The 12,438-nt window shown below is 37.8% G+C and overlaps 1 protein-coding gene across 4 annotated transcripts in view; it reads left to right on the top strand.

The window, feature by feature from the left end:
* The window catches only part of LOC106936583 (fibrinogen C domain-containing protein 1-like), an 81,204-nt gene extending 72,025 nt beyond the window's left edge, over positions 1–9,179 (top strand). For all 4 annotated transcript variants that reach the window (XM_015017675.1, XM_015017677.1, XM_015017674.1 and 1 more), the window contains one exon: positions 9,020–9,179. In XM_015017675.1, coding sequence (XP_014873161.1) covers positions 9,020–9,171 — 152 coding nt within the window. In that variant the 3' untranslated portion in view covers positions 9,172–9,179. The remainder of the gene's footprint in view (positions 1–9,019) is intronic.
* Positions 9,180–12,438: the final 3,259 nt, after the last annotated feature.

The raw sequence follows: 12,438 nt of genomic DNA, 5'->3' as shown, positions 1-12,438 counted from the left end.
TTTTTTTTTTTTCTCCAAACACCAATAAAACAATTACTCTATTTGTAGGTTTTCTGCTCTGACTGTAAGGTTGCATCATCTGGAATATGAGGGGAAAAAATGATTCACTGGCATTGAACTGAACACATGTTGCCACTAAAATGTTTATATCTGGACATAGTGTAGGATTGTTACATAACATCAAGTCAGTCCATAGTGTAAGAGTGTGGTGACTATTACATCAGTCCTGCTGTGGCTGCTGCAGAGTGGCTCAAAGGCTGCTCCACTTCTAATTATTTCCCACAGAGATTCTTAGAGTTCAGCCAAATGACAGTCGGGCTTATTATTAATTTCATGAAAAGTGCTACAGACGAAACTGAAAGCAGCTTTTTATTATATTTCTGGTGTTCTGGATTCTTCTGAAAATACAAATAGCACTCAGAGCCGAATTAGTGTTTTTTTTGTTTTGTTTTTTTTTTTACTCCTGTTATTAAGGTTTTGCAAATCCAAATGAATATATCCATTTTTATTTGCATCTACCTTAAAATGTAAAGGGACTCTAAAATGGATCCATTACGCATTTCATCAAAAATGTTTTAGAACAGTAAATATGCTCATTTTTTCCTTTGCCCATGAAACATTTTCTTGCATACATAACAGCATTCGGGTAACAGATGTTAGACCTACACTTTACAGGCTCAAAATACAAGCATATCTGTTTTTTCTAATTACCGTTGGTGTAGCAATAGAGAAACTTAAAAAAGTAACAATACAAAAACTATGATGTCTAAAAAAAAAAAAAAAAGGGAGTTTGGTATAACTATCTATTTTGCTAAATATCTAGAGATATTTTTGCTGTTTGTGTTCGGAATAAACAAACTTATTTCATTCTGGGAGTAAAAAACTAAACAGTAAAACTCTGACAGCCAGTATAAACTTTCCTCAAGATTTCAGCACCATGGACAGAGCATCTGAGGCCAGAAACATGTGAAGAAACTACAATTTTGCAGTTTGACAACAAATATCAACTTTCTTAAACACCAGTCTGATCTTATTTTATGACACAACCATTTATTATTGCTAATTTATCTTCCTATTTATATGACTTAAAAAGATGCGAGAAAGGCCTCATATATGTCACATTTGTTCTCTTTTTTTTTAATTGAAATTCCACCATTTACTCGTGGACACCTCAATATGATGGTATTTGTAGAAATTTTCTATCAAATCTCTAAAGGCAAAATAGTTTTCTTCTGGAATATTGCTATCACCATGGTTTGTTCAGAATCTGTTTCCACCAAGACCCGAAGCCACTCTTAACCCAAATAGGTTTCTTGATCTCAGCATGGTAAAATCAGGTCTAGGTTAAAGCCTTACTGTGTCAAAAACATCTCATTTAATGCTGTTTCACTTCCTTTTGAACAGATGTGGGAAAACCTGTAGCCAGCCTTTTCCAAATAAACTCCAGACCCAAATTGCAGATGTAAGCTACGAACTTGACCCACTTTGATAACAGAGGGAAGGAAAAGAGCTACAATCTCGGGGTATTTTTATATTCCCAATACTCAGGTGGTAACCCTTGTGGTTTCACTACTGTCCACCCTCTGGTAGGAAAAATTAAGGCTTGTAAATTTGCAGATGTTTATGCTCATTGTGGAACTCTGACTGCTTAAACTGATTTGACCTCCTACTGGAGTTGAAGGGGAGTTGGGACACGCGTGCGATTCATCATTAGTGAAGCGTTCCCTGACTCCATCTGCTGTTCTGTCGTCTTCGTGCTAATAATTTATTCAACCTCTGTCAAGCTGCAAATGTTATAACTGTTAACACAAAGCAGCTTAGAGTTAGGTTGAAATATATTTACAGTGGCTTGCAAAAAAAATTTTATAGCACGGCCAAATTTCTACAAAGGTCAACACAGTATTGCATAATTGTAACGTGGGAAGAAAATGATGGCTTTCAAGGTTTTTTAAGAATGTGTTTTAACCCAATTTTGCTGCAATTACAGCTGCAGATTTCTGCTATGCGTTTTCCAACTTTGCACATCTGAAGACAAAAAAGTTTTTTTCCAAAATGTTTCAGGTTCCTTGAGACTGGATGGAGAGCGTTTGTGAATAGCAACTCTCATAACTCGATAGATTCTTAATTGACCTTCAATGTTCCTATTGTTGATATACTTTGATGTAAGCAATTAAACTGTAACTGGTTGTAGGTTTAGGAGTTTTTGTCCTCACAGAAGCTGAACCTTCATCCTATTCTCAAATAACAAGTTTCTTAAAATATTGTTTTGTGGTATCTAGGTCCACATAGATATTCTGACTAGCTTCCTTAGACCTTCTGAAGAAAAGCATCTCCAAACAGTTGTCTTGCCACTGCTAAGTTTCATTATGGTTGCATCTTAAAGTATTTAGCTGGAAAGATTTTTTTTCAGATGTATATTTGCAACATCACGCTGCCACGCCTTTGTTTCACTGAAGGCATGATGTGCAGGTTTTTACTTTCACAGAGGCCTAACATTACAAATTTAGTCTCCTGCCAACACAGTATATTTTTGTCCCTTGCAAATCTGATCTGCTTTCCTGTCTCTGCCGAAAAGAAGCATCCCCATTCCATGATTCTGCCACATTTCAACTAGGTTACTTCTGAAAGAATTTTGTTATCCTGAATTTTATCTAGTGGTATCATAAAGGGCTTTAAGTTCCCACCAAATCAAAATAATGCTCTACAAAAAAAGTCCCAATGAGATACACTAATGCAATGTTCTACCTTAAAAAGTGTCACACAATTCAAGGAGTATGGGGAATTTTTTTTTTTTTTTTTTTTGTAGTTTTGTGTATTAGTTTATCCTAAACACTGGGCAAGTTGTCTTATCTTTTGCTCCTCAGAACTTCTGATGAGACAATCTAAAGCTAAGCAGCCACCAGAAACAAAGTAGTTGTTCTGGAGCATATCCCTGACATTTAACAGATTTCAACGCTAGGCTAAAAACAAAATATTCTAAGCTGTAAGAAAACTACAAAACATTGTTCTGCTCACAAACCCATCGTGAATGACGAACAGCATTTATTTCCCCTCTGACTTTCAATGCTTATTAGATAAGCAGCATATTCCTGTTTTTTTATTTTTCTCTGTTGAAGATAACACTCACCAGACAGCACATTTTTATTTCTGACTGCGAGCGTACTGTGTGCGTGCAACACATTTGAGGAACTTACTTGCCCTCGGTGGACACACCAACAAATATTTTTGTCTATGTTCATCTTCATCTGAGCCTTTTCAGGGTGTCCCTCTTTTCACTGTTTCTGTTAGATTCTCTTCAGAGCATATCGGTTTTTCAAAGCTGTGTGAATTCAGACCTGACGGCAGTGAGACCCGGCTGTGCTGCTTTCCAGCTGATGTATAGGTTGATGATGGAGTGCTGCTGCAGAGGGACTATGACTGTGTTGGATTATGTTAAGTATTATTATTAGATTAGGAGGGAGAAGAGGGATTGCATAATTTCCAGATACATTTTATAGCACAATCAACTGTTACCTTCAATTGTTCTAAAACATGTTGTATATCTCAAAAACAATCTAAAAGAAATATAACTTTGCAATTTGATGCCTTGAAATTCACCTTATTTTTTCGGGTCTTACTCTTTCTGACACTCCACCTTCTGCAAGTAATCACAACAGTGCATTGGGAACTGGGACATTTGATATTGATCCAATCGATCACAAGTAAATACAGGCAATACCAATTCTGATACCAATACTTTATTTTTTTTCATGAAATGTCTTTGTCATTGAATAAGTTGGTGATTTGACATCAGTTAGTTGATTACACAGGTCAACAGCCAAAAAGTTGTTTCAACTGTTTTAGGGTCTTTTTGATGTGCTGAATCCAAAAAAATCACATTGGTTTTGCTCAATCAGGTCAACCTTTTGAACTATGGATGCAACCACTTGTTCTCACATATGAAACGGTTTCCTGAGAATCTGGGGTTTATGAGTGATCAGCAGAAGGAGAGACTCTATGGAGAATTTTGCACAATGAGGACGTAATGTTCAATTTACATGTACTTAGTGTTTATTATTCAACTCGGAGAAATCCAAGTTTGTAACATTTGTTTAATACAGTCTATTAGAAAACTTTTTTTTTTCTCCCCAAAACCTTTTTCGGATGAGAAATGTTAACAGAAATGAGCTGATAATGTCACAAAAATGTAATCAATTTAGTCGGAAGATCGGCTTTCTCTAAAACCTGACCTGATTGAGAAAAATGGATGTCATTTTTCAGCAGTGCAAAGTCGTCCTAATTCAGATGAAAAAGCAGACGACTTCCAAAAGATATTTTTTTGTAACCCAATGTTACGATAAATTACAGGACAAAGTTATTTGTAAAATTTGTGTTTAATTATCAAACAATAATATACACAATGTTGCAGAAAAGAAAAATAATCCCCTTTTACTTTCTGCTATTAATATTAAGTTGAAGTGCTTATGGGGGAATTAAACAGAATGTATTTTGAAAAGAAAGCAGACATGTTGAGTGCAAACATTAAAAAAGGTAAGAAGTCAGACTCATCTATTTAAGTGTAAGCTCTTAATATTTGGGATTTTGATTCCTGCATATACACTGCCATTAAATCTGTGAGCAAATTCCAGCAATTTCCTGGACATATAGAGGAAAAACTGCAAACAAAAGCATTGATCTCATCATGGTATTGATCCAAAACCATTACTCACCTCGGTATGGACAGTATTGATATCTAGATCAATACGCCCAGTCCTGCTGAATGGCTGCCAGGGGAGATTCAAGGATTCCTCAAACATGCGTGAAATAATCAAAGCAACACTCCAGCCATGTTTTTGATGGGAGAATAACTTTATAGCATGAAAAAAGCTCAGAAAAGCTGTTTTTTTTTTCTCAATACCCCCTACATTAACCAAAGCAAGTATCATGAAATACAGGACATATTGCAGCGAAAGCCAGCACTGCGTACAGATTTACGGCTGAAAATAGTCCTAAAATCTATTGAATCCAATGTTTTGATGTTCATGTTGAAAGCAAGGTCCAGTTGACTTAAGAGGCTTTCCAGCCTCTTTAGAAAATAGATTTCAGTAAAGTGAATGTTCTAAATATCACAGATTGGATTTTCAGTCATTTGTATTATTTGTTTATGTTGGAGAACAAGGACTATCACAAGCCTGAAGCCCAAAGTACCTTTCTAAAAACACACTTGTCAGTCATAGCATTTGACCCCTGACAAGTGTGTTAAATAACACTAATAGCCTCTTCTTAACGACAATTGTTAGAGGTTGGGGTTGATGAGGTGGCAAAATAAAGAAGTGTCCCCAGAGTTGATGTGTTACAAGCAGGAGAAATGGGGAGCAGTAGAGATTTGAGTGAGTTTCACCAGAGCCAAATTGAGACGGCTAGACCACTGGGTCAGAGTCGTATCAAAACGGGAGCTCATGAGGGGGTTCCTCATCTGCTGGGGTTCAAGGAAGGAACACTGCTTAACCTGCAAGAAGACTATAGCTCACTGTTGTCTGTGGGGGGCAAACCCTTGTATCTGCTGCTTTGGCCCAGATTAGTTTATACTGTAGACCAACATTTGGCATGTGAGTTGTGGAAGAAAGTGCACACCTGAGTAACACGTGGCACCAGGGTGCACCATAGGAAACGTCTCTTTGTAGTGATATGTGCCAAAAAGCAAAAAATCAGCATGGGAATAGTTTTTGCATCAAATCAATGAGTCGTAGATCTTTGCTTCTCAAATCAATCAAGCGTCTGAAGGATGTACTCGATTGCAAAGAGTCCAAACAAGTGAGGCTTCACTTCCCAGCTCCAGCATTGAACCGACCTTCTTGGTTGCCATGCGCACCTTCTGATGTCTTGTGGATGTTTTGGCAACACATTCAGGGCTAACATACTGTACATTTGGCTATGAGGTTATAAGAATATGCCTCATCAGTGTGTTAATCATTTTCACTTTGGAAACATATTTCAGTCCAGATAAGAAGCGAACCTTCAAAGGAAAACCCTGAAATACCCTCTTTTTTTCTTATTAGTAGATGGAGGTCAAGATGTTTTCTGGCAAATGTGAAAAGGGGCCTCTGTGTTCTTTTTAACAAGCAGAGGTTGTACCTTGAATCTCTCCCATGGATGTCATTTTTCCCCCCCAGTCTCTTTCTTTTATTGTTGAATCGTGAACACTGACCTTAAACGAAGCAAGTGAGGCATGCAGTGCTTCGGCTTTTTGTTCTAGGTTCTTTTATGACGTCCTGGATGAGTTGTACTTTTAGAGAAATTTTGGGAGGCCAGGCCACACGTCAGCAGGTTCACCACCGGTCTGTGGACGATGGCTCTCTCTGAGGTCCACTGAAGTCGGAAACCCATCGAAGGGGTTGAATATAATAAATGTCAATGACTTTTCTTCACATCTGTTATTGTATTATCTTTTTTAATTGGGGCAGAATGTGTTGATTTCTGAGATTTTTAACTCCACGCCGTCACACGTCACAGTCGGGTGGTTTCTCAATTCTGCAGGTCTGGCAGTAATCAGGCACGGGCATGGCTGCATAAATTGAACAGAAAGAAATGTGGGTAATGAAGCATTTAAGTGAGTAAAAGAGGAAATCTTCATAGCACTGCAAGTCTGTGTGGATAAACCGAAAGCAAGTCTTCAAAATTGTTCAGCATTCAACCTAAACAACCAAGTGCTGTTGTGTGCTAAATCCAAAAAAAACGGCGAAGAAACACCTTTTTATTATTTTTGACTACACAAACGTAGTAAATGAAACCAAATGTGTTCAACAATTAATTCATTGACATTTTTTTTTTCCAATCCTCTAAGTTAGAAGGTAAAAGTATTTTCCCCATTTTAATCCTTCTGATTGTGCTACAGTATCCTGCTGATTGTGATGCAAGGGTGGCGGTGTGTTAATTATCTTAATTGGCTGCATCTGTGAAGGAGTGGATATTCACCATTGTCACCGAGCTCTTGTGCTCTCTGAACCCTTTAGATTACATTTACTTATGTTAATTCGGTTAATTAGAAACTGCAATGACAAGTCCGGGCATGTTTGTGCATTCACACTCCAACCCGTTTGATTCCAGCCTTCCAGCCTTCTTCCTTCAAATAGCACTCGCTTTATAGTCGAGGTTAAATTTTCCAAGCCACATTCAACCTGTGGTATTAATCTGATCATGGTTGTACTGATAAGAATGTCCTTTCTGCTCTGAGGATAATTAAAGTTAAAAGTCCATGTTTGAATTTTCACATCCTCAAGTAAGAGTGATTTTTTTTTTTTTTTTTTAAATGCCCTGTGGAATCTGGTTTCAGCTTCCCGGGATGAAAAACGAGGAGTGGGAGATGTTACCGCTTATGTGTGACGATGATGAAAGCTGGAACTTATTAGCAAAGGCTGACACTGAGAAGCAGAAAAGCTTCATGGGAGACAAACATTTCATACCATGTAAGAGGGAGCTTGTACGGCCTTTTTAAGAACTCTCCTAGCTGTTTTAAATTCAAGATTTTGACCCTGTGAAGTCTGCATGCATAATCTATACCACTGCTCCCATCACAGGGTTCCTTTTTTTTTTTTTTTTTTTTGCTTCCTTGGGAATAAACTCAGTATTCCCCGGGTTACAGGGGTTTTTTAGCCACAAACAAGGATGCCTCTGTTTCTCTCATCTCCGGCATAGGAGCTCCGTCTGTCTCTGTCACATCTTCTCTCCAGGATTCTCGTCTTAAATTCTGCAGCTTATAAAGTTTCTTCAAACCTTCAGACTCTCTTCTGTCACTCAAATGTATGGATTTTTTTTTCTTTCTACTTTTTTTTCTGTTTCTTACAACCTATATTATCTCCAGTTTCACCTGTTCTGCTGCTTTCTGCATACCTGTTCCACTTTTGTGCCATTGAACCAACACGTTTGCGTATTTCTTGGCTCCTTGCTGTGGTACCAGTAGTTGTTGTGGACAGCGTCTCTTGCAAACAGATAATTTTAACTGAACAATATCTGGATGGATGTTCATAAGCTTGTAAAGCTTTTAGAAATCAAAACAATGCATGATAGGCTGAAAATTAGCTTATGCAGTGCTTGTTAAAAGCATTATTTCGCCTTTTTTTACTTGATGCATTGCAGTGAAAAACTGATGAATTTTATTAGGATTCTGTGTAACAGAGCAGCAAAAAATGAAGTAAATAAAGTAGTTTTTCTTAAACAAAACAAAAAAATCTAAAAACCTGTGGTGTGCATTTTCTATTTAACCCCCTTTAAACTATCTCCAAATAAATAAAATCTGCTGCCTTCAGATGTCTTCTAATAAGTATGACCAACTATGTGTATCGTATTATCAGTACAAATAAAGCTACTCCAAGTGGGCTTCAGAAATTTCCTTGAAAACATTATTGAACAAACCGAAGAACGCAATGGAAGAAACAAATACTGAATAGCATAATTAATAGATTATGCTAACAGGGAATCATTTTAGCTGCAGCATCCCACTGTGGGGACACTTTTATTCAGAAGGAAAAAGGTGGCTGGTGAGAGTTGGTCGTCATTACTGTGATGGAATTAAATCAGAGCAACTTGCAGGGGGGAAACAATAGATGCTGCAAAAGACTTGAAACCTGACCAGAATAAACAACCTAAACATGCAACAGGAACTACAGTGCAATGGCTTGGAACTTGTCCCATGGATCTGAATCGAAACAAATACCACACTTTCTATGTCTTTCCATTTGTTATTATCTTTACAATGATGCCATGTTTTGTTTAGGTCTCTGACAGAAACTCCCCATGAAATATGTTAAGTTTTATGATTTTGATGTGAAAAAACATGGGAACAACTCAGGCATTATAATGTTTTGGTGCAATGCAGATTCCTGTGCAATTGTTGCTTTTCGATTAATCCAACATGAACTGAAAATGGCACAATGTCTGTCTTTAAATAGAAGTCGGAGTGAGACAAGTGCCCTCCTTTCTCCTTAAAAATCCATACATGGTTTGATTTATTTAATGCGTCCTTCCTCTCACCCTTTCCAAGGCTCTCGCCCCCGCGACTGCGGCGATCTGTACGCCAGTGGTCAGAGAGAGGACGGCATCTACTCCGTGTTTCCCGTTCACCACCCTACGGGCTTCCAGGTCTACTGCGACATGACCACGGACGGAGGAGGCTGGACGGTGAGTCAGACCTGATCCGGAGAAAAAAAAACACATAAAACACTCTTAAGCTTTTTTTTTTTTTTTTGTGCGTGCATTTCTGCTCAGTCGATAAGTTTCCTCTATGGTAATAATCAAGGTGTAAACAGAAAAATGGAATAGGCCCCGCAGGCCTTTTGAACCCATCTACTCTCATAAGATATACCGAATGTATTAAGCATCCAAAGTAGGAAAAAAAATGGATTCACCAAAGCTGAACCCACCTGCACACATCAACTCCATTCACTCATCCAGCACTTAATGTTGTATACATTTTTTTTTTATTTTGAGCACCTACTGTAATTACAGATGTACTGCCTCGGGATTCTCATGTATTAAGCACTTCATCAAAGTTCATGTAACAGAATAACAAGGAGATATCGGCACCAAGCTTCAAGTGCACCTTTTTAAAATATTTCTAGGAGATTTTTTTTTGTATGTTTTTGTCATATAGAGGGTAAATTTTTTTTTTTTTTTTTTTTTCCAAAAGAAATCTGAAACAGGAGTTGCTGGACGAAGAAAGCTATTAGAAAAGCACAGATGGACATGACATGTTCAGCCATTGGAGGTAAATAAAAAATGAAAAAGGTGCCGTCATAGTGGAAGGGGAGATTTAAAGATCAGCTTTAATCTAAATTGCCTGCTGACGCCGAGATGCCTCTTCAGATAAAAACGTAGTGCAGTTTAGGAACGACAACATGCACAGCCGGCACATTTGAATAAAGCTTCTGTGTAAAACAATTTATCATTCTGCTTCAAAGGCACAAAAATAAACTGTTTCCATTATGGGTGACAGATTTCCGACTTGCTCCTGCTTTCTGCACCTTTCTTTCTCAAGTATGTCTGATAAAGCTTTGTAATCCTTAAAGGTAGACATAGAAATTTAGAGCGCTTCCAAGCATAAGTAGTTATTTTCCTCAACGTCTCTCAGTCGACTGGACCTTCTCAAGTAAACAATCCCGTTTGATTTGGACTGTCTCCTGGAAGTGCTGCATCTTCTGGGAGAGAGCGAGAGGAAGAGAGAGACAGCGAGGTGAACAAACACCGACACCCAGCTGCTTGAAGCTATATTGGGAATTGTAGTTCAGATGTATTTTTCTCAGTACACACGAGCTCTTTCCAGTTAGAGACGTTTATTTCTTTTTTTGGTTCTGAGGTGTACCAAAGCTGCCTTTAGGAAGTGCAGATGTTCCTATAGGAGAAGGGGGAATTCATATATATATATATATATATATATATATATAAAATTTCAGTGACGTAAATCCATCACAACCTTTCATTTTACCCTTTCACAGGCTGTGATGCAACTTTTAAAAATGCATAAAGAGGCGAACTTTGAAATCCATTCCAAACTTTTTTTACAATGTAATTTTCATTTCTGTATGTGCTGAGCAAAGTGATGCAAGTTTTTTGAAAAGTGTTTCACATGCTCCAGGGGAATAAACACTTTTCAGAATTTAGCTTTAAACTCAATGGGGCGACATTTTGACAGCTGTTTCTGTGGTCCATTTTTATTTATTTATTTTTATTTTTTGCTTCTGCATAATACAGTACCAGGTACATATTTTCACAATCTCGGTAAGCATTTTTTTTTTTTTAAAGAAGAAAACTACAAATAAGTTCACATTTTTATTCCAGTAGCTTCAACTCACACTGAACCTTTTAGGGGAAAAAAAAACAGCCTTTAATTTGAGAGCATTTATTCAGTATAGAAAATAAATTGTACTTTACTCTTTACACTAATTCAAGTTTCTTTTAACTTCTAATTAGCAATTTATTATGTTCTTTTTTTTTCCTGGGATGTAGACAGAACATGATGAAGACTATTTATTTTAGCCATTATCCACTAGACAAGAACTAATGTTTATCTCAAACCTGTTGGAAAGAGTGTGACCTTAAAGATGCAGAAAGCATCGGCAAAGATGAAGCAACTTATTTCTTACCATCACAAAAGTGAGTAAGAATAGATTGTACTGGAACTTTAACTGAGTTTAGATGATCCAGATTGAGATATATCGGATGCTCACCGTAAAGGATTTATCAATGTGTGACATTTTATTTTGCTATGTCGTTTTGTTGACTTTGAAACTGTTTTATGTTTTAAAGCCCCATCTGGAGGTTAGCACTGCAAATAAGCTAAGGCTAAAAAATGCAATAGTGTTCTGTTTTGTTAGTACTCAACACTTGTCCCCGTGAAAATAAACAATAAAAAAATAAAGAAAGCAAGTACAACAGAGGACATGTGATGGTGTAGCACCAGAATGGATTCGAGTTCAACAAGTCAAAAAATGATCTACCCAAATTATTATTGGGTAGAGATCCCTCTCTCTGCACACTCCAAACATTTGAATTGTTATAGTAGAAGAACTGTCCTATTGGCTGAAGTTGATGTTAAAAAGTACTGACAGCTAAGGTAATGCTAATTGTTTCACCGAAAACATCTCCTCCATAACATGACCTGCATTAATTTCCTGATTTCAATGGCTGGACTTTTCAAAATTTTCCAAAGCAAGACTTTGGAACTAAAGTAAAAGATTTCCCAGTAAGGTTATTTTAAGGTATTCAAGTCAAAAATTCCTGCTTATTTTATCCAAGGACGTTTCCAAACCTTTAAGAAGTACTGTTTACCTTTTAATTGGAAAAATCTCAATTTATTATAAGCATTAGGAGTTAAACCGTTATAATTTTCACAGTATTTGCCAAGTCAAGGCTGAGACGTGAAAAAAAATAACACAATTTCTTCTAAAAGTAATTCACCGCGCGCTTCTCTTCCTAATCCTGATGACGGCGAGCTGCGTGCCGATACCCGTGCATGCTTGTGAATCTGTCACCGAGTTTGTGTGCGAGGCAAGGTCAAACCCCTTCCCTCCGCTCCCCCCTTTCCTCATCAAATGAAGTAAATCTGTCAGAGTGACGGAGTTCTAAGCGGCGCATGATGGAGCGGAGCGACGTACGGGCCCGTCAGGGGCTGGACGTGTTTGCGCGCGTCCATCTATGCGTGAATTACCGTTTGCATCAAAGCGAAGGTGGCCCCGCACGCCAAAAACCCCCGAGCTGTTCTCAGTTAGCGAGGTGCTGTCCATGCCGCCCAATAAAAAAGAAAAAAAAAAAACAAGGGATATTCACAGCTGCTCAGATTGAGGCGATAACAAGCAGCTACTGATCCTGCCTGCAGTGTTGAGCTGCTTGTGATAATCTCTGAGCCTCATTAGGAGATCAGCATTGTGTAGTCCAACAGGAGCAGGTAGCAGGATTCTCAGGGAG

This window comes from Poecilia latipinna, unplaced genomic scaffold, assembly GCF_001443285.1.
Source record: "Poecilia latipinna isolate Pla-1442-1.1 unplaced genomic scaffold, P_latipinna-1.0 Scaffold2177, whole genome shotgun sequence".
Classification (NCBI taxonomy): domain Eukaryota; kingdom Metazoa; phylum Chordata; class Actinopteri; order Cyprinodontiformes; family Poeciliidae; genus Poecilia; species Poecilia latipinna.
The sequence above is the reverse complement of the archived record's forward strand: the minus strand, read 5'-3'. Positions and strand labels throughout refer to the sequence as shown.